This window comes from Penicillium citrinum (assembly GCF_028827155.1).
Source record: "Penicillium citrinum strain IBT 23319 chromosome Unknown utg000006l:1.0-3011923.0:1.0-3012962.0, whole genome shotgun sequence".
NCBI classification, from domain to species: Eukaryota; Fungi; Ascomycota; class Eurotiomycetes; order Eurotiales; family Aspergillaceae; genus Penicillium; species Penicillium citrinum.
This window is the reverse complement of record NW_026622691.1, coordinates 2,736,773-2,763,058: the sequence shown is the minus strand read 5'-3', so window position 1 is coordinate 2,763,058 and position 26,286 is coordinate 2,736,773. Positions and strand designations below refer to the sequence as shown.

Here is a 26,286-nt window from a genome sequence, read left to right as displayed (position 1 = left end):
AAGCTCGGCCCATCGATGGCCGCGGCTACCCGAGGTTCCCCAATGTTTGCGGGGAGTCTCCACAGGGATGAATCACGTGAGATGTCACGTCGAGTAGGATACATAATGTATGATTGAACAGTGCATGGAGTAGTTGATTTCAATTGATGTTGATATTCAGCTAGACCAGATCCGTGTATTCTATAATGCCTATAATTCACGCTAAATCTGCATCAAAGGTACTTTTACCTAGTGTGATGATGATGTATACAAGGCCCCAGAGATGCCTCAACATAGACACTGCATCTCAAGAAAAGAAAAATGAACAAAAGGGTATGAAAGTTCAATATCCAAACGCCCGAGAAATGCCCTGGGCTCGAAAGATCAGAAATAGGAAAAGAGATGGAACGCAACACGTAAGCCGGTTGTATATATTGGAGCCAGCCGCGGATGGGCTCTTATCTGGGTGAGGTAGGGTGGCTGGTTGGACCGGCCAGGTACTCTTCTGGTACTTTGGGTACACGAGGAGAGCTAGCTGTTTGAACTATAGCACGGTGCTGAGCTCGAAGTGTGTCTCGCTGTCGTTCCTTATCTCGATTGTTGGCTGAACCACCCGTTAATCGACGCATGCCGCTGCGGATCATGGACTCCAGAGAATGGGGACCGTGGGGACCGTCAGTTACGCTGCGAACCATGGGAGGCGGAGGCGCAGCTCGAGGCTTCCCAATAGGATGTTCGTCAAAGTCCGAGTAATGTGCTTCCTCCATGTCATCATCAGACAAAAACGCAGAGTCATTGTGACCTATGGAAGGATATTCATGGATTGCAGGTGGCTGAGTATGCACAAACAGGTTGTTGGCTGGCGATGTGACAGATCTGGTATGGGATACGGGCCTCAAATTCTGGTTTGCGAGCTGCGTATTTACTGCAACCGGAGACGGCATATTTGGGCCATCAAATCGGAGGTTAGGTGGCCGTGACTCTGCGAGGCCATTGTGAAATGAAGAGGTAGAGCCTGTTCGCGCAAGCGACTTTCTCAAGATTGGCGCAGTTTGTTGATCATATAGATGTGCATTGGTATCCACGTAGCTTCCGGTGAATCCTCGGAGCATTGGTGGAGCCACCGAATTAAGTGTAGGCACACTGGTCTCATCGAAGAAATCATCCAGACTGTCCAATTTCTGGACGATATTTCCAATGTTGTCATCTGTTTGAGTCTCAATGGACTTCATCGTATCTGCCCTTACCTTGAAGAATGAATCATTGAATTCATCCGATCGGAACTCCACGTCAGGTGTCATGACATCTTGCGTGTTCATTTCATCGGCTTCGGCGCAAGTGTAAAACACAGCATGAACATTGTTCCGAGTCATTGTCGATTGAGTAGCGGGCATAGGCACGGACCAACCGGAGGGTTCGGGAATACCGTACAAGCTTTGAATTCGCTCGTACTCTTTGCGGATTGCGCGAGATGAAGTAGCAGAGGCCATACTCATGCGCAGGTGATGTCGTTCCATCGGATTGCCAGCAACTGTCATAATATGATCAAGTACCTCCAGAGCCTGGGGACAGAGGTTTGTCTGCAGGAGTCGCAATAATGGCGAAATAAGATCGGGGCCATGACAAGTGACCTCGTTACGACGCATGTCCACTTCAGGGATCAAGACACAAAGAATTTTCATGGTCTTGATTCTGAACCAGTCGGTGGTATTGGTGAGGAGACCCATCAAGAAGATCAAACACTGGAAATCGAGGTGAGGGAAATAATACGACTTGATCTCCGTGATGATGTGATCTAAGAAAACACCTTCCGTCTTGTATTGTTGGTTAGCAAAGCCAAACAAAGAGGCCGCAAGTCGTGGGCATCGCTCATTTTCTGCCACACGCGCCAGGAGACTGGCGTGTGTAATGGCTTTCTGATCCGTGAAGTCCTCCTCAAAGCATTGGAGGAAGTGTGGCAGGTTAGCCAGAATAGCAAACAAGTGTCTTGTTCCGTCTCCAATAAGACCATTATTGGGAAGGCTGCTTAGACGATGAAGCACATCCAGTGTGCGAGTCAGTGATTCGGACGATTTCAAGCCCTTGAACACAAGATCTTGTAGACCATCAAATCCGCCCTCCCATTTAGGCGGCTGGTCTTCAATGAGTTGGGTCTCAACACCCGGATCGCTAAGATCAACTCGTTCCAAGAACTTCTCCAACATGCCAAGACTTTCAATAAACTCGCTTTCGTGAATGGTGTTGAGGCAGGCGCACGTAGTCCAGAATAGCTGAGGGTAATGCAGCAGGTCCTCGGGGGCCAATGAACTGATTATTATCTTCAATGTCGTGAGAATTTCCATAGAGAATGTTTGGTAATCAGTCTCCTCATCCGCGATAGTGTTGGATAGTCTAGCAAGCATATCCGCCAGCATTCTTGAATCCAGAGAAGTCGAGATGCAGCGGAAAACTTGGAATGACCGACAAGCCAAATGTCTAACGGGACAAGACGTGGCCCAGTTCAACGCTTCTTTGGCCCATAACTCACCTACACCCTCGTAGGCAAAACTGAAGAAATTGATCACCTCGCGAGTCACCGTGGCCATGGCAGAAGGTACTCGACGATCTTCAGCCTCGTCTTCCTTGCCGGAATTTTCTTCATACTCCCAGATCACGGCTGCATCGCTCTTCCGAATCGACTCCACAAAATCCTCGAATAATTGCCGAGCACCAGGAGGGGAATCGTCCTCCATTTTGGCAGCGACCAACTCGTGGATGAGATGAACGAGCATTTCTCGCGCTTGTTCTTGCACAGTAGTAGTGTAATGGTCCCAGAGGATGAGGACAACATGGAGCAGTTTAATCACATCGTTCAAAGCAAGTGTGACTGGGGCAACCATGAGATCAACAAGGAAAATCAGTGCTACTTGCCCGAGTGAGAGACCAGCTTGTTTTTGGCTTCCAATGGGAACGACAGTGCTCAGGTCTGCAACATATGGGAGGTTTTTGATGTCAGGTGGTGGTGCAGTAGTGTCTTTTCTCTCTTGTACCATATTCTTCGGCACAACCTGCAAGAGGAAAAATTCAACAACCTTCGAACCAGCCGGAGTTCCAGCCAAGAAGACGACAATTTGTTTGGCATATTCCACAAAGTTCTGTTCTTTGCGCTCAAGACATAGATTAATGATAAAGTCCAAAACCAGCTGGACATTACCTCCATGTGGGCCTGTAGCTAACGCTTGCCATAGTGCCTGGACCTGATTTGGAAGTGTAGTGCTGCAACGAATAGTAATTTCGAACAGATTGGCGAGGAGCATGTAAGACCGGGCAGTTGGGCCACCATTAGGATCAAGCTGCAGCTCCATGGTTTGGACCCATGGCAGGATAGCAGCAACTAGATTCCGTTGGCTATCTGGCCGTAGATTGCGGAAATGCAAGGCAAACTCCGAAAACAACGTAAATGCAAGATCCGCATGTAGGATAGCCAGTCGCTTGGAGGTCTCGAATTGAGCGAGTTTATATACGGCCGTTGTCTTGTCAGAGATACTGATATCGAAATCTTGAATACGAGAGCTCTTTTGCTGCCGCTCCTCGATCCTGCGGAGAAGTTTGGCGGATTTCATGCGAATTTCGCGCTTCTCATTTCCGAGTGTGACCAAGACAGCACCTAGAATTCTCCAAAATCTGAAAGGGTAATCAGGGTGCTCAATAAGCACCTCTGTCACGACTTCAAAGTAACTTTCCAAAGCTTTCGGTCTTTCTGAAACGTAACACATCTCAACCGATCTTTCCATCAAATATGAATGCTCCTTGTTGTGGATGATGAGATTTTTGAGGGCGCGACGACCAATTGCGTGCCATTTGTCACTTCGGTCACCGAAGATAATATCGATCCAAGATAACATTCGACTAACATCGAATTGAAGCACAGATCCACTTTCCGTAGAGATGCTAATCGGTCCTGCGCAAAGAGAAGACATTGCACTCAATGCCGCAGCCCTCAGGTTCTTCTTCTCGATCTCCATAGCAGCGGCAACGTTTCGCATCTCACCACCCTCGTGCGGCTGGGTCGCAGCAAATGTACGCATTTGCTGCTCTCGCTCATTGATGTGAGGTTGATTGGGCGAGTACCCGCACCAGTCCTCCATGAGAGAGAAAGAGGACTTGCGGGATTCAAATGGAATCCAGCGTGATGGGTCCTTTGTACGGTTTACACCTTCGAACAGCTCTTCCATCAGACCACAATAGTGGAATCGCAGCCGCTGGAACTCCAAGTCTTTCTGCACGTCGGCATCGCTCAAGAAAATGCGAATGTCTTTTGCATACGTGATTAGGTTATTCACGACCCAATCGTCATTGTATACCTCTGGTTCTCGTAGGAAATGAGAAGTCAACTTATAGACATGTGTCACTTCAGTCCTTAGTCGATCCGTTCTTCGGTCCCGCTGGGAGCTACTTGGGGTGCGGTGGTGAGCACCGATTCGAATTTTGGCCTCCTCGTTGCACGTCGTCACTGCGTACTGCAAAGATTCCAGTAGTGTGCGATAAAGATTCTTGTGGATGGAGCCAAGTGCTACCACAATTGCATTGCGGATTGAGTCCCTCTCGGCGGACAAAAGGGGAATGACAAAAGCGAAAAGACTCCGAGCAGAACTGATCTTATCAGAAGATGATGCTCCCTTTGAAGCTTTGCGCGTGTGCTGGGCATTTGCTAGCTGGCTCTGAGATTGAGCACCGACGCTCGTCACGGTGGTACAGGCCATTACGAGATACAATTTCCATTGCTCGACCAGGATCTCTGCAGTCATATTGCTTCGCCCCAGTGGCCGACTCTGATAGACGTCCACGGGTGAGTACTGCGGCGGTCTTGACCGCTCAGCTAGGGACGAAATCATCTTGTGCATCTGAACAAGCCGCGCGCACACAATCTCCCTGCCCAGAGTGACAGCGAAGGGACAGGTCTCGAAGCTGACCCTGATGATGTTGGGAAATACTTTTGCCCACAGCGTAGAGTCATACGATACCTCGCTGCTACAGAGCTCGATCAGGGTATTCTGTGACGCACTTCTGCGTTTGCCCTTTTGGATACGACTCCTCTCCGCGACTGACAGCTGTTCGTCATTTACATCCAATATTTGCTGAGAATCAGCCTCCAAGATCCTAATGATTCTTGTATTTTCTTTGCCAAGTGCACTGTCAAACTCAGTGATGAGACGCAAGACATTGATGGCGAAAGCTCGAACCCTTCGAGACTGGGAGCATAAGAAGAAGAGTCCATGAGACTCGATCTCTTCTACATGTGCAAGTACACTTGACAGATCGAGATGGAGTGCTCGACTTCCAGATATAGATTTTTCGAGTTGGTCTGACGCTGCTTCCTTGGTCTTTTGCTTAATCTCGTCGATCCAAATGCGCAAAAGCTCAACATAAAGTCGCAATGTTGACTCAATATGACCGGGGCCAAGCATCCCTTCGTCAGACATTGTGGAGTATCGTGCATCAAAGGTAAATATAAACCTCGCGAAGCCGATGGTGACTTGCTGCGCGTGAGATTGCCGAGCAATCGACTTCAGCGACTCTGCTGATGACTTGGCAATGTTTGACTGGACGTGGGCGGTCCCAGTGCATAGCAGATTGATCAATGAGTTGAAAGGTATATGGTCTGAAAGACATCGAGGTAAAGCTTGGACTGCAACATGCAAAAGATCGTAAAATCCTTGCTTTTGATCCACCGTGTTGACGTGGTCGTCACGACGTCCAAACCCAAACGCTTCTGTCAACGGTGTTTTGGGTGTAGTGCCACCAAATTTCTCATCTAAAACTGCCTGACCACCAAAAGTGTTATCACAGAGTATAGTGATCTTTCCAAGTACTTCACAGAAGCGGAGGTAGTACTCTTTTACATTGGCACTCAGTCTTGAAATATTGACGGGAGAAAATGGGGGATCAGACTTCTGAGCTGCTGGGCTAACTTTAGGCTCTGTCAACAACTGTGGTCGATGGAAGTAGATTGGAGTGGCCGAATCCAGGAAAGGATTAGGAAGAGACCCGGTTGGGAAAGGAGGGCAGAGCTGATCGCTAGTCTCAAGATCGGACATGGTGGCCAGGAATGCGCGGATTCCAATAACCATTTTCTCTGGCTCCATTTGTTCGATCTTGACTTCCCGGGGAGACAGGAACAGATCACTATTGATGAGTGGAAAAATTATATTTCTGAAGCAAACATCTGGATGCTTGAAGCCAATCATCCGAATCAGTTGGATCAGGGGGTCCGCGAAAGTCGGCTCCGCACTGAGATACGTACGACGTCCAGTCGGTAACGCTATCTTAGTCACTTCCTCTACTTTGCGGAGAGTGACTGTCGGAGAATCGGAATAGCGGAAGAAATAAGTCCAAACAAGTCGGCAGATCGCCTGAAGAGCTGGTGCTCGGGTGGGACGATCCTTTAACCTCGGGGGTAAACTTGAAATCATCGAGAACCACTGTGCAGTAAAGGTCTCTTTACTTGAGATACATAGCAATAAGACGTTCAAAGAAAATGAAGAAGCCCAATGACGAGGCTTGGTAAGGAGTTGCGCAAGTCGCGGTTGGATCAAATCCAAAAATTCCTTCCATCGGGGAATGGAAAGATCGACAGTTGGATTCGCTGCCACTGGGAGTAGGAGTTTCTCAATGACATAGCAATAGGCTTGTTTGATCCTTTGGCCGTGGGCGTTCACGAACAATCGTCCCAAAGACCGCATAAAATCACATGACTTACCCCAGGTATCAGGGTTCATGGGGAGGCGTAGGTATCTCATGCCCAGGATCAAGAGTTCTGCTTTAGAATCACCCTCGCGAGTTGGGCCACGGGCTGCTTCGTCTTTTTGGAGCTTTTCAAGCTCGCTCAAGAAGCGGTTAGCAACACTAGTGAAGTTTGCTTCGCTCATGATTCCTAGTAATTGCCCATAGATCCTCCAGTTGGCCATGCGGAGAGGCGAAGCCGAAATTTGCTCTGGGTCGACCGTTTTAATTTGACCAAACACGATATCTTCAAGACGGTCTGCCATATCAAGAGTAATCGATGCCAGGCTGCTTTGGTTGAATATCTCAATCAGAACCCTGCATACCAAATAGACCGATACAGTGGCTCGCCGTTCTACCAGAGCTACATCGTCATGGCGAGATAGGTATGGTGCTTGCGGGGCGCGTTCAGCTGGTGCACTTGAATCTGTAGGAGTTTGCGTGGGTTCCGTGTTGCGGCGCATGAGGACTCCATTTTCCGTGATAATAGGCTTGGGCTGCGTCAGGTTAGCATGACACCTTTCTAGAGACTGACCAGCCCCGCATACCTGTTCATTTGTCATCTGTCTCGCCGTGATAGCAGCATCGCCCTTGGCCTTTCTCCATAGCATGATAGTATCAATCAGCGGTTTTGGTTTCTGTCGCGCAATATGTCCCAGAGCCGAGATCAATTGATCGAAATCGGAATCAGCGCCTGGTCCGCATACTTCCTCCACGGGTGCTTCGGATTCTCCCAATTTGAGGATGGCCTGGTTGATCTTGCTGTCTGCTTGACCAACAAACTATGAGACGAATAGCCAGTTAGCTTGTGTTATGTTTCTGTCCAAAGGCTTTCCTGGGTATCTCACAGAGTTGAATAAATGATGTAGCGCATATTCCCCCACTGTCTTAGATTCGGAATGATGCTTCGAATGGGAACGACTGTGGGAACGATCCCGTCTCGATGCACCTCCGGAATTAATTCTCTTGTGAGCCACGCTCACAGGACTTCCATTCATCGCGTCGGAGATATCGTCGTCTTGGATAGTGCTTAATGAACCTGGCTGTCCATGGCTAATAGGGGCTCCGGCCGGACTTGGGTAATTGGGGTGTGTATCGAGTGAGTCGAGCCGAGTGGGACCAGGTTCATCGAAAGAGGCGCCACGGCCGAGAGAGGCGATCAGCTCGGGGCTGAGGGGACTAGCAGAAGCAGTTGAGCCAGCCATGCTGGGGTTACGCGAGTGTTGCATGCCATGGACGATAGAAGTCTGTCGGTGATGCCCGTACGAATTCGACGGTCGTCTTTCCAATCCCACGTCATATCCTGCAGGGCGACCGGTCGGTACATCGGGACTTTTGGATCCGGAATGACCGCGACGAGCCTGAAGAGTCGGCGCTAATGTTGGAGGGTCGGCCACTCTTCCCCGGACGGCAGACGACTCACGGCTGTGCATCGGAGTCGATTGCGCTGTCCTGGGAGCTCGCCGCTCGGAAGAGGCAAGGGAAGGATGCGAGACGGCTTTAAGGTCGTCGGGGAGCGGAGGCAGCGTAGATTGCTGGCCGGGGCCAGCGCTTTTGGCCGGATGAGATGTCACTTTGAAAGGGCAACAGGTCAGGCGAAATTTCGTGGGGAGGGGTGATCTGGTGTGATGTGATTGAGTCCGCAAGGGAGACCCAACGAAACTTACTGATTGCGACAAGTCAAGGACTCATTGCTCGAATCTCATGCAGGCAGCCGAATGAATGTCAGCAGATCGCAGTGAGCGGAACATGACGGCTCAGAACATTTAAACCAATTCAGGGGGTAGAGATGAGATTGAGTTGAAAGCGAGAAAGAGGGCGAGAGAGAGAGAGAGAGAGAGAGAGAGAGAGAAAGAGAGCTTTTGGGATGTTGATTCGGAGCGCACGGGGACCGCTTTTTTTCCCTTGCCGTACTGTATGTACAGAGTACAGTAGTCAATTTTACCGTGCTGGGGCAACTGATACTTCTACGTATATATTCTTTAGGACTCTAGGTGGAACTTATTTCGATGGGGCAGGGTTTCTAATAGATTAAGAACGCTCTCGCAGTGTTCTTTGAAGTGTCGGACCAATAGAAGGGGTTGTCTGCTATATTCCCCAGACCGACTGAGGATCCATTGGGGCGGTATACTCTACTGTAGTATAGTATAGCGACGTTTAGTTATAGTATATTCATACATCAACAATTTGATAGTGGCATTTCTCGCACACTACGCTGTCTAATAGACATAGTATTAGCATTTGTAGTATTGGACAAATATCATGTTGGTTCATTTTCTTTTCTCCTAATTTCTCTTTCCCCACATTTCATAGCCCCAATTGCGTCAGGAATGAGCCCAGCAGTTTGGGCCAACGATCCACGAACGGTCTTCCTTCGTTTCGGATTGTAGGATATAAACGATGGATTTTCGTATGTATGAACGAGAGGGGAGGACACTGTATCTTCATTGGTGTAGAGTCCAGGTACTGTGAGTTACTAGCTTTAAATAAAAATACACATGTGTGAACACAAGATATATACCTAACTACCTACTTGATCTATAGGTATAGATCAAGTAGGTAGTTGATAGATATATACCTTCAAGGCCACTTTTTAAGGTATTGGTTTCAAGCCCAAGTCTTTGCCAAGCCATCAATGTCAAATTATACATTTATCTTTATCTAAAGTTTTAGGTAAAGATCTCGAATTGGATTTTTATACTAACGAAAATTACACTGTATAAACTGCACGTCCCAACTTTATGGTTGGATCTTCGCATACCTCATAGTACGAGAAGATCCAACCAATACCCTCCCTGCACTGCTACCAGTAGTTTTATCAATAGCTATGTAAGACTAGCACTGATAACATGTTACCATCTGTGGAAACCCCGTATGTCTATCCAAGTTATCACGCTAACAAAGTTCAGTGCAGCCAATTCACATGAGACGTCTCATGAAGGACCTAGTATTTTATACAGAAGTCTGGGTTTGAGATTCAAATTACGTGCTCGTGTATCCGATGGTTCAGTAGCGTGAAACACGTGCCTTGCTTACAACATATCTCCTGTGCCCAACCTCTTTGGTATTGCATACGGTAGCGGACCCAAGGTAGAATCAATAGGAATAGTCTGTCTATGAACAATATGCACCGTACCCTAGGTCCCTAGGGACCTAGGGTACAGATAGTATGCCCATACTGGAAAATGATAGTTTATCATATGCCTCTAAGAGTAAATCAAGGATGAACTTTAACATCGCGTGCAAATGCCAGAAAGAGGGAGACTAATGCCTAGGCATGAGCAAGTCGAATGCACTAGAAGCAGCAACCCGTGAATGTGCGGGGAAGGCGGATCAACAAAGTATCAGCAGTACATACAGTGAAGTCCGTTGGTATACCATGGGGCCTTTTGCTTCGCTTTGAGATAATTGTTCTGGATATAAGTATATAAGTATTGAATAGACTAGAAGTATGCTCAAACTATGAAAGAGATTATGGATTAAACTACAGATTAACTACTCAATGACATCCAGCGGAATACATCCGCATTCCCGAAGAGGCAAGACGGAATGCGGAAGACCGACTGATCCGTCCGATCCGTTACTAGAATATACATAATTGTACACCTAAATATATGCATTATACTGTACACTATCAAGTACTATCATGTACCCAGACCGAGTCTGCCGGCGAGTCTGCCGAATGGGCTTTACCCGAGGATTATCAAAGTGGCATGCATACTTTGGCTCCGGTGAACTACACACACTTTTGGGGGTTGCCATTAGCATACCACAGATTAGGGGGATCCAATACTTACGCCTAAAGAGAGATTCCCCAATCCTTGTGCAACCGCCGACTTTGACTTCCGATCCCCCAATTTCCCCCCCCCCCACGGCACTCCCGTCTTGAAAGGCACGCTTCCCCGGCAGCCGAGGACGCCAGCCGGTGAACCTTGAATAGATTCCCAAATATAAACTTGCACTTCCCCGCGATCAATCTCCATCTCCAAGTCTGTTCTCTCTCCCTCTTCCTTTCTTTCTCTTTTTATTGTATATCTGGATATACTGGATTCTTATTTTTTTATTATTTTTTTTTCAAGGAGTATACTTTTGTATAGATATCTCCGATTCGATTCGATTCAATCTGATTATCGTTATCTTCCGTCCTGCATGCCTTTCATACTGCTATTGCTAGGATAATTGGTGCATGCGCCTCGGCAGGTAAAGATCCACTTTTGTCCGACCGGAGGCTGATCAGACCACTTTGCCTCTTCGAATAGGGGGATTTCCCTTCTTGATCTGTTTCTCTTCATATCACAAGCCTCGATCTCTCCTCCCTGTCGGAGTACTCGTGATCGACCTTGGGGTGGTTTTGGGATCGTTTCCGCCTGTTTTCTTTTTTTGTTTTATCTCTTCTTCCCTTGTGGTTGATTTTCTCCTCCCCCACCCGCGCATTCTGCCCTTCGCTTGTTGTGGCCCGCCTCTTCGTGCGCTACGGAGGAGAACTATTTCGCCATGGCGCAACTCGATACTCTCGACTTGATCGTCCTGGTGGCTCTTTTAGTGGGCAGCGTTGCCTACTTCACCAAGGGTACCTACTGGGCCGTTCCTAAAGATCCCTATGCTTCCTCCGCCGCCGCCAATGGTGCCGCAAAGAGTGGCAAGACTCGTGATGTTGTGGAAAAAATGGAGGAGACAGGCAAAAACTGTGTGATTTTCTATGGCTCTCAAACTGGTACCGCCGAGGACTACGCCTCGCGTCTCGCCAAGGAAGGTTCCCAGCGTTTTGGTCTCAAGACTATGGTTGCCGATATTGAGGATTATGACTACGAGAATTTGGACAAGTTCCCCGAGGACAAGGTCGCTTTCTTCGTTCTCGCCACTTACGGTGAGGGTGAGCCTACCGATAACGCTGTGGAGTTCTATCAGTTCCTGACCGGCGAGGATGTCGCTTTTGAGAGTGGCGCCGGCGCTGATGATTCCCCGCTGTCCTCCCTCAAGTATGTCGCTTTCGGTCTCGGTAACAACACCTACGAACACTACAACGCCATGGTCCGTCATGTCGATACTGCGCTCAGCAAATTGGGTGCTCAGCGCATTGGATCCGCTGGTGAGGGTGATGATGGTGCCGGTACTATGGAAGAGGATTTTCTTGCCTGGAAGGAACCCATGTGGACGGCCCTCTCCGATGCGATGGGTCTCCAGGAACGCGAAGCTGTCTACGAACCCGTCTTTTCTGTCAATGAGGATGAGTCGGCCTCCCCCGAGGACGACTCGGTTTACCTGGGAGAGCCCACTGCTGCCCACCGCCAGGGTCAGCCCAAGGGCCCTTACTCTGCGCATAACCCTTACGTTGCCCCCATCGTCGAATCGTATGAACTGTTCACCGTCAAAGACCGCAACTGCCTGCACATGGAGATCAGCATTAGCGGTAGCAACCTGAGCTACCAGACTGGTGACCACATCGCTATCTGGCCTACTAACGCTGGAGCCGAAGTCGACCGGTTCTTGGAAGTGTTTGGTCTTGAGGACAAGCGTCACTCGGTCATCAACATCAAGGGTATTGATGTCACTGCTAAGGTTCCTATCCCGTCTCCCACCACCTACGATGCTGCCGTCCGGTACTACATGGAGGTCTGCGCCCCGGTCTCTCGTCAATTTGTTTCTTCTCTCGCTGCCTTCGCCCCTGATGAACAGAGCAAGGCCGAGATCGTTCGTCTGGGTAATGACAAGGATTACTTCCACGAGAAGATCACCAACCAATGCTACAATATCGCACAGGCGCTGCAAAGCATCACTTCCAAGCACTTCACCGCTGTCCCATTCTCCCTACTCATTGAGGGTCTGAACAAGCTTCAACCTCGGTACTACTCCATTTCCTCCTCGTCTCTGGTTCAAAAGGACAAGATCAGCATTACTGCTGTTGTCGAGTCCGTTCGTCTGCCTGGTGCTTCGCATATGGTTAAGGGTGTCACAACCAACTATCTTCTGGCTCTGAAGCAGAAGCAGAATGGCGACCCGTCGCCCGATCCCCACGGCTTGACTTACTCCATTACCGGTCCTCGCAACAAGTATGATGGTATCCACGTTCCCGTTCACGTCCGTCACTCCAACTTCAAGCTGCCTTCCGATCCCTCTAAGCCCATTATCATGGTTGGTCCCGGTACTGGTGTTGCTCCTTTCCGCGGTTTCATCCAGGAGCGTGCAGCTCTTGCTGCCAAGGGTGAGAAGGTCGGGACTACTTTACTGTTCTTCGGTTGCCGTAAGCGCGATGAGGACTTCCTCTACCAGGAGGAGTTCAAGGTATGTCATATATTCTCCCATAATTCTCTCTTAATGCTTTATACTAATTGATTTGCTAGAAATTCCAAGAACAAATGGGCGACTCCCTCAAGATCATCACTGCCTTCTCTCGTGAGGGTAGCGAGAAGGTCTACGTTCAGCACCGTCTGAAGGAGAATGCTTCGTTGGTCAGCGACTTGCTGAAGCAAAAGGCCAATTTCTACGTTTGTGGTGACGCTGCCAACATGGCTCGTGAGGTCAACTTGGTGCTGGGACACATTATCGCCGAGCAACGCGGTATGCCCGCCGAGCGTGGCGAGGAGATGGTTAAGCACATGCGGAGTAGCGGCAGCTACCAGGAGGATGTTTGGTCATGATTGACGATCTATTGATTTCCTTTTTCCTTTGCTGTTTTTTCTCGTCATATCCTCACGTCTAGATGATCCAGCGCACATATTTCTCGGCTGCTACATTTCTCGGTTCTCAGGGTTGCCGACTTCTCATATTTCCTTTCGGCATTGCTTCTCTTCTTTTTTGTATCCTATTGGTTATGGCCGTTGGTAGAGGTATCGGTTTATGAGAACGAAAGAACAAGGACTTAACACCTTGAAATAAAAGAATTTAATCCATCCAGATGACTCAACGTAACTTACTATCCATACCTATGTAATATAACTTACTACCTAGTAAGTTATATGGATACCTATATAGGTATATACACCCCGGTGTATATACTGGGGCCAGTATATATAGGGCTGCCATCTAGGTGCTCTAGGGCTACACTAGATCTATAGTGTTAATAACGTGGGTGGTCTCGTGCCTCAAGTACTATGCTGGTCAGAAACTAAATTATACTATAGGTATAGTATAATGATATAGAAATTCCATCTCAAAAATTACTCATTCGTTCGAAGTAAGTCTTTAACTCATCCCATTTGCTATAAATATATGGTCAATACCCAGCTTGATCCTCCACGCTTGAAATTCACCAAAGCGGAAAGTTGCTGCACCGCCGGATCGAACGTCGTCATTGGCACCGCTCGGCAAATCTGCGAACTCCCCGCAACAACGCAATCCCCCAATTCCCCACGAGATGAGACTCTTACAATTCTAGTCCTGACCATTGCCATTCCTCATCATCTACTGGCTTGATTAGATATTTTCCCACTGCCTATCACATCCGGATCCCGAACCTCCTCTCTGACAGCTTCTCATCACGCTACACGCTGCACAAGTCGTGATAGACTGCAGACCTCAGCTTCGTCACTATGGCTTATGTGGTACCAATACACCGCGCAAGTGGCATTCGACATGCGGTGAAGTTGAATTTTCTGGATGCGGAAGAAGACTGCCTTGTGGTTGCGTAAGTGTAACTAGCATATCTCCAGATACGCGAAGCTCAGCGTGAGACCGGGCAGAGCTAATCCACGATCGTCTTTATAGTAAAGCAAATCGACTCGAATTCTATACGCTCACCCCCGATGGCTTGACCCTCGCCTCAACTCGCGCGCTTTATGCGCAAGTCACCATGCTCACCCGTTTACCGGCCCCGGCGAATTCATCGACAGACCACCTCTTCGTGGGAACAGATCAGTACAGTTACTTCACGCTAGTCTGGGATGCAGAACAACAACAAATAAAGACAGCACGCAGCTATGTGAACATCGCCGAACCCTCATCCAGGGAATCCCAATCAGGGCCGCGGTGTCTACTTGATCCTAGCGGGCGGTTTATGACGCTGGAAATCTACGAGGGTGTGATCGTCGTGATTCCGATCGTGGAACCAACCAAGAAAAGAGGGAAACCCTCCCAAGCTGCTGCACAAATAGATTGGCCTCAAGTAGGTGAACTAGGGGAACCGACCAACACACGCATCGATGAGCTCTTCGTTCGATCCTCGGCGTTTCTGCATTCTGCATCCGTCAAGCCTTATCTGGCACTGCTATACGAGGATAACCAGAGGAAAGTTCGTTTGCGTATTCGAGAGCTTGAGTATAGTCTGGGAACCTCAAACGTTTCTGCGGATGCGACTTTCAAAGAACCCTCAGAGAGGAGACTTGAAGGAGGCTTGTTAGGACATGAGCTTGATATGGGATCCTCCCACCTGATTCCAATCCCTGCCCCACTAGGTATTCCTTTCTTCCTCGTACTATTCGGTTTGCTTTTCATGTGCTGACTACTGCAGGTGGACTGATTGTACTTGGCGAGACCTCAATTAAGTATATCGATGATGATGCAAATGACATGATCACACGCGATTTAGACGAGGCTACTGTTTTTGTAGCCTGGGAAAAAGTCGACAGTCAGCGATGGTTACTGGCCGATGATTATGGCCGCTTGTTCTTCCTCATGTTAATTTTGAATAGCGAGGGCCACGTGGAATCATGGAAACTCGACTGGCTGGGAAACACATCGCGTGCGACGGTGCTCGTGTACCTCGGTGGAGGAGTGCTCTTCGTCGGGTCTCACCAGGGTGATTCCCAAGTCCTGCGGATTGGCGATGGATCTTTTAAGGTTATCCAGACATTGTCCAATATTGCGCCAATTCTGGACTTTACGGTAATGGATTTGGGTAACCGTACGAGTGAGAGCCATACACACGAGTTTTCATCCGGCCAAGCCCGTATTGTCACTGGCTCTGGCGCCTTTGATGACGGTACGCTACGAAGTGTACGGAGCGGTGTTGGTATGGACGAGCTTGGGGTTTTAGGCGAAATGGATCACATTACAGATTTATGGGGCTTGCAAGTGCAGAGCTCTGGTGAATTCTTGGATACTCTGCTTGTGACATTCGTCGACGAAACACGTGTGTTCCGCTTCAGCGTCGATGGAGAAGTTGAAGAACTGGACAATTTCTTAGGCCTTGCTTTTGAAGAAAGTACCCTTCTCGCTACCAACTTACCAGGAGGCAGAATCCTACAAGTGACGGAGAAGAGAGCGTTGATTGCTGATATTGAAGGCGGGATGGTAACATTCGAATGGACTCCGCCAAAACAAAAGACAATTACTGCTGCCTCAGCTAACGATGATCATCTCGTTTTGGTAATTGGTGGTCGAGTGCTTGCATCCTTTGATATTCGAAGCGATGCTCGCTTCATTTCCCAGAAAGAGCTCGACGAGGACCATCAGATTTCTGGCGTCACTGTTCCGTTTGAGCCGACAGGCGTTTTCATTGCTGGCTTCCCTCAATCTGCTCGTGTATCTGTCTTGAATATTGATGACTTCTCCGAGATCCAATCCAAGTCATTGGGACCAACAGGCGAAGCATTCCCTCGGTCAGTCCTCGTGACTAATGTACTTGCGAACAGCCCGCCCACTTTGTTCATTTCCATGGCTGATGGCAGTGTCATCACTTTCTCACTGGAAACAAAGGACTACTCGCTTGGAAATATGACGAAGCTTATCCTAGGATCCGAGCAGCCAACATTCAAGAAATTACCCAGAGGAGACGGCCTGTATAATGTATTTGCTACATGCGAGAATCCCAGCCTGATATATGGCTCGGAAGGTCGTATCATTTACTCCGCTGTCAACTCAGAAGGGGCATCTCGTATCTGTCACCTTCATACTGAAGCTTTCCCCGAGGCAATTGCCGTTGCGACTGCACGCGAACTCAAGATCGGATTGGTGGATAAGGAACGCACGACCCAGATCCAAACGCTCCCGATGGGATCTACAGTACGTCGTGTTGCATATTCTTCAACGGAGAAAGCTTTTGGTCTCGGAACAATTGATCGTAAGTTAGAAGATGGAGTGGAAATTGTGAAAAGCCACTTTGTGCTTGCAGATGAGATCATGTTTCGACGGTTGGACGCCATCGAGCTGAACCCGGAGGAGTTAATTGAGAGTGTCATTCGGGCTGGATTCCCTGGCGGCAAGGATAGATTTATTGTCGGTACTGCCTATATGGACGAGGACCGACAGGATTCAATCCGCGGGCGGATATTGGTCTTGGAGGTTGACCATGGACGAAAGCTCACGCAGGTTGCGGAGTTGCCGGTAAAGGGGGCATGTCGAGCATTGGCGATGATGGGTGATCATATCGTTGCAGCCTTGGTCAAAACCGTAAGTTATCCTGTTGAAGACAAGTCTGACTGATCAGTTTATTGACCTGAATACTCATCATTTTTTAGGTCGTCGTTTTCAAAGTTGTTAATAGCAACTCTGGCACAAACATGAAGCTTGAGAAACTTGCAAGCTACCGCACCTCCACTGCACCGGTAGACGTAACCGTCGTTGGAAAACTGATTATGGTGGCCGATCTTATGAAGAGCGTCTGTATCGTTGAATACATCGAGGGCGCAAATGGCGTCGCAGATAAACTCAAGGAGATTGGACGTCACTACCAGACTGTCTGGAGTACAGCCGTTGCCTCGGTTGGCGATGACACTCTACTTGTCAGTGAAGCGCAGGGTAATCTCGTTGTATTATCACGAAACACGAACGGCGTCACCGAGCAAGATAAGCACCGTCTTATTCCAACTAGTGAGATCTGCTTGGGAGAGATGGTGAACCGTATCCGCACGATTCAAATCCCTCAAATCGCCAGTGCTGCAGTGACACCACGGGCATTCATGGGAACGGTATGTTATACTTACTCATAACAAGGTGGTAGGAATGCATAAGCTGACGATATCTAATTAGGTTGAGGGATCCATCTACCTGTTTGCGCTAATCAACCCCGAATATCAAGACTTCCTCATGACTCTCCAGACCGTGATCGCCGACAAAGTCGAAACCCTAGGTGATCTGCCCTTTGACAAATTCCGCGCGTTCCGAACACTCGTTCGTTCGGCTGACGCGCCATATCGATTTGTGGACGGCGAGCTAATCGAGCAATTCTTGACTTGCGATCCAGCTTTACAAGAAGAGATTGCGGAGGAAGTTGGCTGGCAGGATGGAGGCGTGGAAGTTGTAAAGGGAACAATCGAGGCTTTGCGAAGACTGCATTAATGTTCTTCTATATCATATTTACAGCCAGGGAGACATTGTTTTCAATTTCGCAACACCATATTTAACGACCGACTAGATTTACGCAATGAAGTATGACTCGATATGCAAATTGTCCGAATTACATTCGAAGTACTAACTTAGTATCGTATTATACAACATTATAGCTATAAAGTACAGCAGTCTATATTTTACTTTCGTTCCACACCGTATCCCATCTCTCCCAGCAATAACGCATTGGCAGCCATTCCAGCTGTACCACCCTAAGCATCCTTCTTAGCAACCTCATCATCACTCCAATCCAAAAGTTCCATGATTTGCTCCTCAGACAACTTCTCTGCTTTCTGTCCTTTCTGGAGATTCTTGATGTACTTCTTCTGACGCTTTCGCGCCATACCATGCCACTCCGGAACCCCACTAGCAGCAGCAAGAACATCCTCCTCTCCTTCCTCCGCCTCAAGATCCTCATCACTATCCTCAACCTCACCCAAAACCTTGCCTGTCTCACCACCACGAAGGGCATTGGCGGACATTTTGGCCTTCTTCTTGCCGAACGCAGCGCGTTCTTCCTCCTTCTTCGCCTTCTCCTTGGCGCGATCGCGATCATGCATCCATTTGAAGAATTTCTCGATATAAGGCCGAATCAATAGGTAAAATACCACGCTGAGAATGACCTTTGTCCAGCGTTTGCCGCTCATTTCGGCAAAGGACGCCCATGAGTTCTTCCAGAATCTCTTGATAACAGTCTCAATGAGGGAATAGATTTGATTGAAGAAGTCGCCCGCCGCTTCAACGGCTTTATCACCAAGATCGGGTTGCTCATTTTGCGCCATGTTGGAGATTGAGGTGTGGAAGGAAGGGTGCGGAAGATCGGGGACAACTTTGCCCTTTTTTTCTTGTCCGTTGCGACTGGGACTTCAATGCGTGTAGAAACGCCTGCAGTCCGTTTCGAAATGCGAAAAGAGTCGATCGGAAGTTCGAGCGACTCTGCTGGGAAAATTGCAAAGGGAAAATTGGAAGAATTCGAAGAAACTCGAAGGTTCGACGACCCGTTTTGAATGCGCGATAATTGCCAGCTTGGGAAGGCGCGGGAGGCCGGCACAGATGGAGCGGATTATCTGTTTGGCCGATGAACCAATCAGAGTGCTTCTAGTATATAATCTACTACAGTACAAGTGCAGTACAACTATTAACTATGATATTTGATCTATTATTTATTAGCTATACCTTGTGAAGGGCCAGCAGAGAGATGATTGATAGGACTAATAAATGACATGGATGTTAGAGGGCTGAGTATAAGTATATAAATCCCCGATGTTTTAAGTCAGAAGACTGTAGATCCGCATTAGTATGATGGGCCTAGCAGGTACGTACAACATGGAATACTAATGAAGAGAACATTGTATTCCTTGTTCTAAGCTCTACAAAATCCTAGGCTGTCGAATGACGCAGGCCCATAAGCACAGCTTTATTTTTCAGGTCATTTGCTTGCTCCTTGCCCTGGTTGGCCCTGCCTCATGAACACTCTCCCTCATAAGGAATAGTGGATTCTATTTCAATTGTTCAACTTGCCGATTACTATAACCTACAGATTACGCCTCGACGAAATCCAAGAACATACTCATTCGGGAGAGGTAATCGCAAAATGCATTTCCTCTTCTGTCAACTATCAGCTGTATTCCTGCTAAAAGAGAAAATACTCGCGTTGGCTTATTTGTAGATCTATACAATATGGAAATGTTATAAAAGCCTCTGTTTGACCCGACTGGTAGCCCACTCTTAAAAATTAGCAGTCAATCTAACCCCTGTGAAGCCGAGCGATATCAACATAACAAAATGATCAAAATTGTTGTGCCAGTGAGCGTACTAGCCCTCACAGCCTTTTCATTTGGTGCCCCTACTCAGAGCGCGCATCTTGATTCTGCAACTGAGTTTGCCCTCACCGTTCGTCTCTACTCAAACTTCAACCCTACTTCGGTGCACCCGGCTAATTGTATAACCCGAATCATGCGGTACGGATTCTTCTCATACCCATACGCGAATTCCTCTATTGAGGTCATGCAACAGGCCAATGGGACGAATAATTTCTACCACGAAAGAGCACTAGCAACCCCAGAGTTCAATCAAGTTGTCAGTCCTAATTTTGATACCTTGTATTCGGCTGCTATTCTCGACTTGTCACATAATGATTTGATCTTTGAAACCCCCGAGGTATATGATCGATACTACATTTTCCCCATCTACGACATGTAAGAAAGCCTAAAACCAAGCAATTACTTCTGCGGCTTGAAGGGGTACTGACTCAGTCGTGGCACCAGTTACGGACATATTTATGTTAATCTGGGGAGTACTTCAAAGAGTAAAGCTGGAAAGTACGGTATAAGGTATACCTCTGATATAACTCAGCAGCCAGGACCGGAACCTTGCAGTCACATCACGCGCAAGCGGGCATCGGACTTGAACTGCGATGGCCTCGAATGAATTATCACTGCAGTCACTCCATATGGATCTTCGCAGCCTCGATACGGCGTGGCAGGGGCATCGGATGATCTCGACAAGATTTACGCCTTCCAAAACCAAAGCCAGAGATACACCATCGCTAAATCCAAGGACGACAATGCCGACAAGAACGAGATCCCCCGACTAACGAAGGCCTTTCTTAGCTCGTCACTTTCCTCTAACATGGCCGTCAAAGTGATGCAGCTTACCGCACGAATTGCACCCTACAACCCTTTTCGGAATAGCAGTGACCAAGCCCGGATAGATCGCAACCTAAAAGCTGCCGGTACCGACAACGGCAAGTACACGCATCAGCAAGGCCAGAATCTCCAGCGTTCTTTCAATGCAACCAAAGTACAGATGATCGTAGCTGAAAGAGCAAGAAGAATAGCATAGACCTGGGCAATAAATGGACTACCCTCCGATCCAGCGTTCAGGGAGACTTTGGCACAAATTACCCAGTCCGACATGCTGTTGCTACGACTGGTTATCTCCAATTGACTCAGTCCGAGTCTATTTACCCGACCTACACGGGAGAATCTCCAATCAATCTTAATGAGAATCAAGTCTACCTGTTAACGTCCGATAGCAAGCCACCACTGCAAGAGCTGGGCTCCTGGAGTCTGACAGCTTATAACGCGGAGCATTTCCTGATTGCGAATAACCAGAATGTTTACTCGCTTGGGGATTGTTCCAACCTGACATACAGCGATGGCATCTTTATCTATGGAAATAACGAACATGAAGACACTGCTTTTCAGATTTTGGTTCAGCCAGCAAATGTTCAGCCACCCAAGAATTGGACTTCCAAGTAATTGTAGAAGAATTTGAAGACAGCAAATGATCAAATTCACAAAGAGCTGACCCATTCTCTGGCTGGCTTCCGGCCACTGCGAATGACGGAGACATGTCTCTTCTTTGTGAGTTGTCTTGCCAATGGGATATGAAGGCCACTGCTAATGGATTGTTATAGTACGCATTTACGCTCAAGAAGATGGCCTAACAAATGGACAATACAAAGCACCTTTGCTGCAGAAAGTGGACGCTATTGTTACATAGAGGGCCAATCGGACTATTCTCCCTGGCGCAACATTCCATTTCTATCGCTGAAATGGATACTTGTGGCACAGAGAGGACAAAGGATAGACGATAGACATCGGATGGTAATGCAATTGGCCACTGTTTGGAATTTGATAAAGAGGGACTTGGAACTTTGTCGTTGAATAGATGCAGTTTGTGCAAATTGTACATGGAAATGACCATCGCCGTCGGCACGTGTTTACCCTGCGGAGTGCTCGTAAAGGAAGGCGTGAGATGCAATTTGTAGACTTATATGGCAGGAGCGATGTAGGCCGGATTAACATTAATCCCGACGACGCGTCCGTGGCCAATCAACGAGCGCGGGCTCCTATGTATGGGACGCGCCTCACGCCGTCACACCTCACCATTAACTGAATCCAATTTAAAGTCCACCATGGCAGAAAACGAGGAGATTGGGCTGGAAGAGGTACGTCTAGACAATCTATATTGTGGTTATTGCTCTAATTGTGCTTGTAGCGTCTGAAATCTGCTCTCTGGTTGTCAATTGGTAAGATCGTGGACGAGGAAACCATCAAGCTAGGCGTCAATGCAACCCCTCAGTTCATTGGTGCCCTGACTGAGATGGTGTGGGCTCAAATCGGTGAGTCTTATCTATGCAGTTCAGATAGAGTCCCAGTTCGGCCCTGTATAATTGCTATGCTTCGAACTTGTTCCCACTCTCAATGTTACCCAACTAACAACTCGCAGAGACCGTCAGCCAGGATCTCGAGTCATTCGCCAAGTGAGTGAAAACAAGAATTAATATTGTCTGGACCCTGGACTCTACTAACCGGATCTCCTCTCCTAGGCATGCTGGGCGCTCAACTGTGAACGTCTCAGATGTGATGTTGCTGGCTCGCCGCAATGAGGGACTGGAATCTATCCTCAAGGCCTTTGTCGAACAACAGCGTGAGGAGGCTTCCTGAATTTTGTCTTGACACCCGATCTTCTTGCAAGGCTGGTCCCAAGTCAATATCAAGATCACCAGACATCGCCCGGGCATTTCCCCGTTGGGAACTTCGGGCTCATCAGTGGATCCCGAATGAGACCTCAGTCGTTCAGTCACGCATGATGTACTTCATCACATTTCCATAATGAATACCATGATATCCACGGTGGCTCTGCCAAACTCAAATCGACCCGTCTCACGGTATGATGACACTTGGTGGCGCTTCGAATGGTCTATATCCTGCTGTGTGTACTTTGTATGAGCACCATACAGTGGATGTTCAATGAGTCAGTCAACAGTCACCCGGGGGAGAAAAATAAGAAGCATTCCTGGTGATACAGACCAATGTTTCAGAGTTGGACCCTGTTCTTCGAAATGACAGCTATCTCCGCATTGGCTTCTTGTGAATCCTGGCATACTGCATCAGTAATCCCAAGGTGTGCGATAGCTTGTCGGGCAATCAAGCAAAACAGCAGGTACAATTTGGTGAAATTGGGTTGAAAGCTATCTTCTGGTGTTGTGATGCCAGCGTATCGGTCCCGTCCACAGACTTCTTTTTTTTTGTTATTCACTGTTGTCAACGTCTACTTATTCTTGACATACTCTGCCTAGTTAATATCGGGATGTCCCTGTTCATCGGCATGCTTAAGGATCGACATTGTACAATCCCATTACTTTCGCATATTATGATATTTGCCAACTGAAATGATCCAGTCCGGTAGAATTTCAATTTCTAGTATAATCCATATAATTCCATATAATTCATGATTATTTAATGTCGTTGTGTATCAATTGGCGTACATCAGTAGTATGTCCTCGGACATACTCGCTCCAGCCAGTGATTTTATCCCTCCCACAGCATCTTCCTTCAGGCTGCTCCTTCATCGAACCCCTCGCAGCATCATGGCACGCTTTCTCAAACTCTGTCTCCGAAATAATGACGATGGTGCTTAGGACGTGACCAAATAATAATACTTTTGCTATCAATAAATTCTCTTCAATTGTCCAGGTGTCTGAGCTAGTAAATTTATCCCTCACAACGAAGTCCCTCTTTTGGGACCTTACGATATCATATTCATCATGTTTTAACTGACGTACCTCCTGAGTGTTTAAAAGTACTTTGAAACAGTGGATATCGTAGTTGGCACAGCTGGAGTAGAGAAGACACTATCTGGTGCCTCGCTTCTATTCTCGTGAAAGTGGCAAATTATCAGAAGGTGTCAAGTAGAAATTATACTGTAGCTTAATTATTTCTCCACAAATGGTCCAACAGCTATTATAAAATGCACCTTTATTTATCCCAATGATATTGAAGCTGCAATCCAAGGATGCAATCCGACTAACTCGCAGCTATAAATGCTATACATTGGAAAGGGGCCATGCATCAATAATACATGGTTAGCAGAGTGCCATATTTAGCAGAACTACACATTGCCTCCGACCCTACCATGGGAGGAGGAGGAGGAGGAGGAGGAGGAGGAGGAGGAGGAGGAGGAGGAGGAGGAGGAGGAGGAGGCGAATCGAGAGAAGTAGACGTAAGGGTATGAGCCATGGATGTTCTGGAAGCACTAGAGGTGGCAAGTGGGGAGTGATGAAATGATGCATTTAGAGGCAACCAACTACACTACGATTAGGAATAAATAAAAAGTGGCTGGAAAAGGTCTGTTGGTGCATACTATAAAGTTGTGAAGCTAGGTATTATTCTGTGGAGGGATTATTATTGAGTAGAAAAAAGGACCATCAAAACAGCAAGTCGTGGCATGATTATCCCTAGCACAAATATGATCGCGGATTTATCAGTTCATATTCCATCGATCTAGCCTAGATAATCTCTAGCTAGCTTGTACTACAGGCTAGCTATGGGGGAGGGAGTAGTACTTCCCCCACGCCCCCAACCCCGGCATTTGAATTCAATGTGCTGCCCCTCACGTTTTCTATCACGATCTTCATTTTTCTTGTACTTCCATCTTCGCCCTTGCCTATGGGGGTGAGTGACAGGCTGACGGCACTCGAAAGGCAGAAAAGTAGTTGCCTCATCGACACATTGATCAGCACATACATTTACATTTCTGCTATACTGCTGTACTACTGTGTACATATTCACGGTCATCTTTGAAAAAAAAATCGCCTGAAAATAGACGTGGCGCAGCCACTGGGGGGCCAAGCTGTGGCTGGGGAAGCTCTCAAAAATGGCAAACTATTGACCAAAATGAATTATTGAACTTTCTTTTTTTTTGCAGCGAATTTCCAATTTCCCGGTCTTCACATGCAGTGGCGGGTCATTCATCCAATCAAACATCTTGAAAATGCTTAAGTGGAGTCAAGTGATGTCAAAAGCAGCCAGTGGAACCATGGCGTGGCCAGCCACGTCGACGAAATCAACCAAGGGTCATCTTGTCTTCATCCACAGATTCCCCACTGATCTTCGACTATTGCGTCGACATCTTGGAGTCCTCTTATAACCCGCCCTGAATCCTGTTGCCTTCACTTCGACCTTTTTTAACCTTATTGTACCCGCTATTCAGACCCTTAAACAACTCATCCACATCAAAAAAAAAATAAGAAAACAAAATCCTCCATCATGGGTATTGGGGGTGTGATTTTACGTTTCTGCAGTCTCGCTATACGCGTGTTGCAGTTTCTAGCCTCAGCCGTCATTCTCGGTATATTCTCCTATTACCTCGCCATCCTCTCTCGTCATGATCAGACCATCGCCACATGGCTCAAGGCCGTCGAAGGTCTATCAGGTGCTGCGACTTTATACGGCCTGCTAGGCATAATCTTCGTTTGTTGTCTTGGAGGTATATCCTTCTTCGCCTTTTTGGGTGTCGTTCTCGATGTCTGCTTTACCGGTGCTATGATCGCCATCGCCATCCTCACTCGTCGCGGTGTTGACCAGTGCACTGGAACTGTGAACACCCCCCTCGGTGAAGGAAATGCATCGGATGACTCCCCAGCTCAGCTGTCCTACGGTATGGCCTGCAAGTTGGAGAAGGTCACGTTCGCAGTATCTATCATTGGAATGTGAGTATTATAATCTACAGCCCTGAAATATTATCACGACAACTTTTGAACATGACTAACTTGACTAATAGCTTCCTATTCCTCATCTCCATCCTTTTCCAAGTCTTGCTCGCCCGTCACCACAAGCGCGAGAAGCGCTTCGGCCCCTCCCCCGCAAACGGCTACACTTCCGGTAGCCGTCGTCGCTGGTGGCGCCGCAATAAGTCCCCCGCCGACTCGGCCACTGACGCGCTACCTGGTCACCCCACCCCTGGTGAGGTTGAGATGGACGGCGAGACCAGGAACGAGAAGAATTGGTTCGGTTCCTGGGGTCGCAAGAACAACAACACCGCTGCCCCTGTCGCTAATGGCTCCGGTGCTGTCCAGAACGGTTACGGTTACGGCAACTCTGCCTACACCGGTAACATTTAAATAATGTGATGTCAAATCACATCGCTACTCTCATTTTGGTGTGATTGGTCATCTTGACTGGTCGATGATTGTATGAAAATCTGTCGCTTTGTGCTGTGATACCATGTACGTAATAAGACTGGCGATTATGCTTCACGCCAAAGTCATTTAGCTTAGGGTTGAATTAGTTGGCTGGTTAAGATCCAGATAGGATATAATAAGATTCATTTGTTGAAGAAAGTTCTATATTGTTTATTTATAGTCACTGAGCATGTTGTCGTTTGGAAGGCTTATAAGAAAGTTTATATTGTTCCTGAGACTAGAAAGTACAAAGACCCCTTCCGCATCCGTCGAAACATGACCAGAAACTCCGAGAGACGCCCACCAATCAA

The 26,286-nt window shown here is 47.8% G+C and overlaps 7 protein-coding genes across 7 annotated transcripts; 5 read left to right on the top strand and 2 right to left on the bottom strand.

The window, feature by feature from the left end:
• Positions 1-437: 437 nt before the first annotated feature.
• On the bottom strand, positions 438-8,174 carry N7469_007569 (putative cell morphogenesis protein (PAG1); the record flags this gene model as incomplete). The annotated part of the gene is made up of 2 exons (XM_056646487.1): positions 438-7,523; positions 7,590-8,174. 2 exons carry the CDS (start codon positions 8,172-8,174, stop codon positions 438-440), a joined length of 7,671 nt encoding a protein of 2,556 aa, XP_056499928.1.
• Positions 8,175-11,235: 3,061 nt separating this feature from the next.
• Positions 11,236-13,379, top strand: cprA (NADPH--hemoprotein reductase cprA; the record flags this gene model as incomplete). The annotated part of the gene is made up of 2 exons (XM_056646486.1): positions 11,236-13,023; positions 13,083-13,379. 2 exons carry the CDS (start codon positions 11,236-11,238, stop codon positions 13,377-13,379), a joined length of 2,085 nt encoding a protein of 694 aa, XP_056499927.1.
• Positions 13,380-14,270: 891 nt separating this feature from the next.
• Positions 14,271-17,955, top strand: N7469_007567 (DDB1/RSE1 family protein; the record flags this gene model as incomplete). Its single annotated transcript, XM_056646485.1, has 5 exons — positions 14,271-14,365; positions 14,446-15,131; positions 15,188-17,067; positions 17,136-17,585; positions 17,647-17,955. The coding sequence occupies 5 exons, from the start codon at positions 14,271-14,273 to the stop codon at positions 17,953-17,955; spliced, it is 3,420 nt and encodes a 1,139-aa protein (XP_056499926.1).
• A 260-nt stretch (positions 17,956-18,215) lies between these two features.
• On the bottom strand, positions 18,216-18,785 carry N7469_007566 (uncharacterized protein; the record flags this gene model as incomplete). Its single annotated transcript, XM_056646484.1, has 1 exon — positions 18,216-18,785. One exon carries the CDS (start codon positions 18,783-18,785, stop codon positions 18,216-18,218), a length of 570 nt encoding a protein of 189 aa, XP_056499925.1.
• Positions 18,786-19,788: 1,003 nt separating this feature from the next.
• On the top strand, positions 19,789-21,510 carry N7469_007565 (DUF1254-domain-containing protein; the record flags this gene model as incomplete). The annotated part of the gene is made up of 6 exons (XM_056646483.1): positions 19,789-20,201; positions 20,271-20,329; positions 20,447-20,753; positions 20,882-21,262; positions 21,310-21,371; positions 21,425-21,510. The coding sequence occupies 6 exons, from the start codon at positions 19,789-19,791 to the stop codon at positions 21,508-21,510; spliced, it is 1,308 nt and encodes a 435-aa protein (XP_056499924.1).
• A 415-nt stretch (positions 21,511-21,925) lies between these two features.
• N7469_007564 (CENP-S family protein) lies at positions 21,926-22,457 on the top strand (the record flags this gene model as incomplete). The annotated part of the gene is made up of 4 exons (XM_056646482.1): positions 21,926-21,958; positions 22,009-22,132; positions 22,240-22,273; positions 22,340-22,457. The coding sequence occupies 4 exons, from the start codon at positions 21,926-21,928 to the stop codon at positions 22,455-22,457; spliced, it is 309 nt and encodes a 102-aa protein (XP_056499923.1).
• A 2,604-nt stretch (positions 22,458-25,061) lies between these two features.
• Positions 25,062-25,915, top strand: N7469_007563 (uncharacterized protein; the record flags this gene model as incomplete). Its single annotated transcript, XM_056646481.1, has 2 exons — positions 25,062-25,504; positions 25,576-25,915. The coding sequence occupies 2 exons, from the start codon at positions 25,062-25,064 to the stop codon at positions 25,913-25,915; spliced, it is 783 nt and encodes a 260-aa protein (XP_056499922.1).
• Between the last annotated feature and the right edge of the window lie 371 nt (positions 25,916-26,286).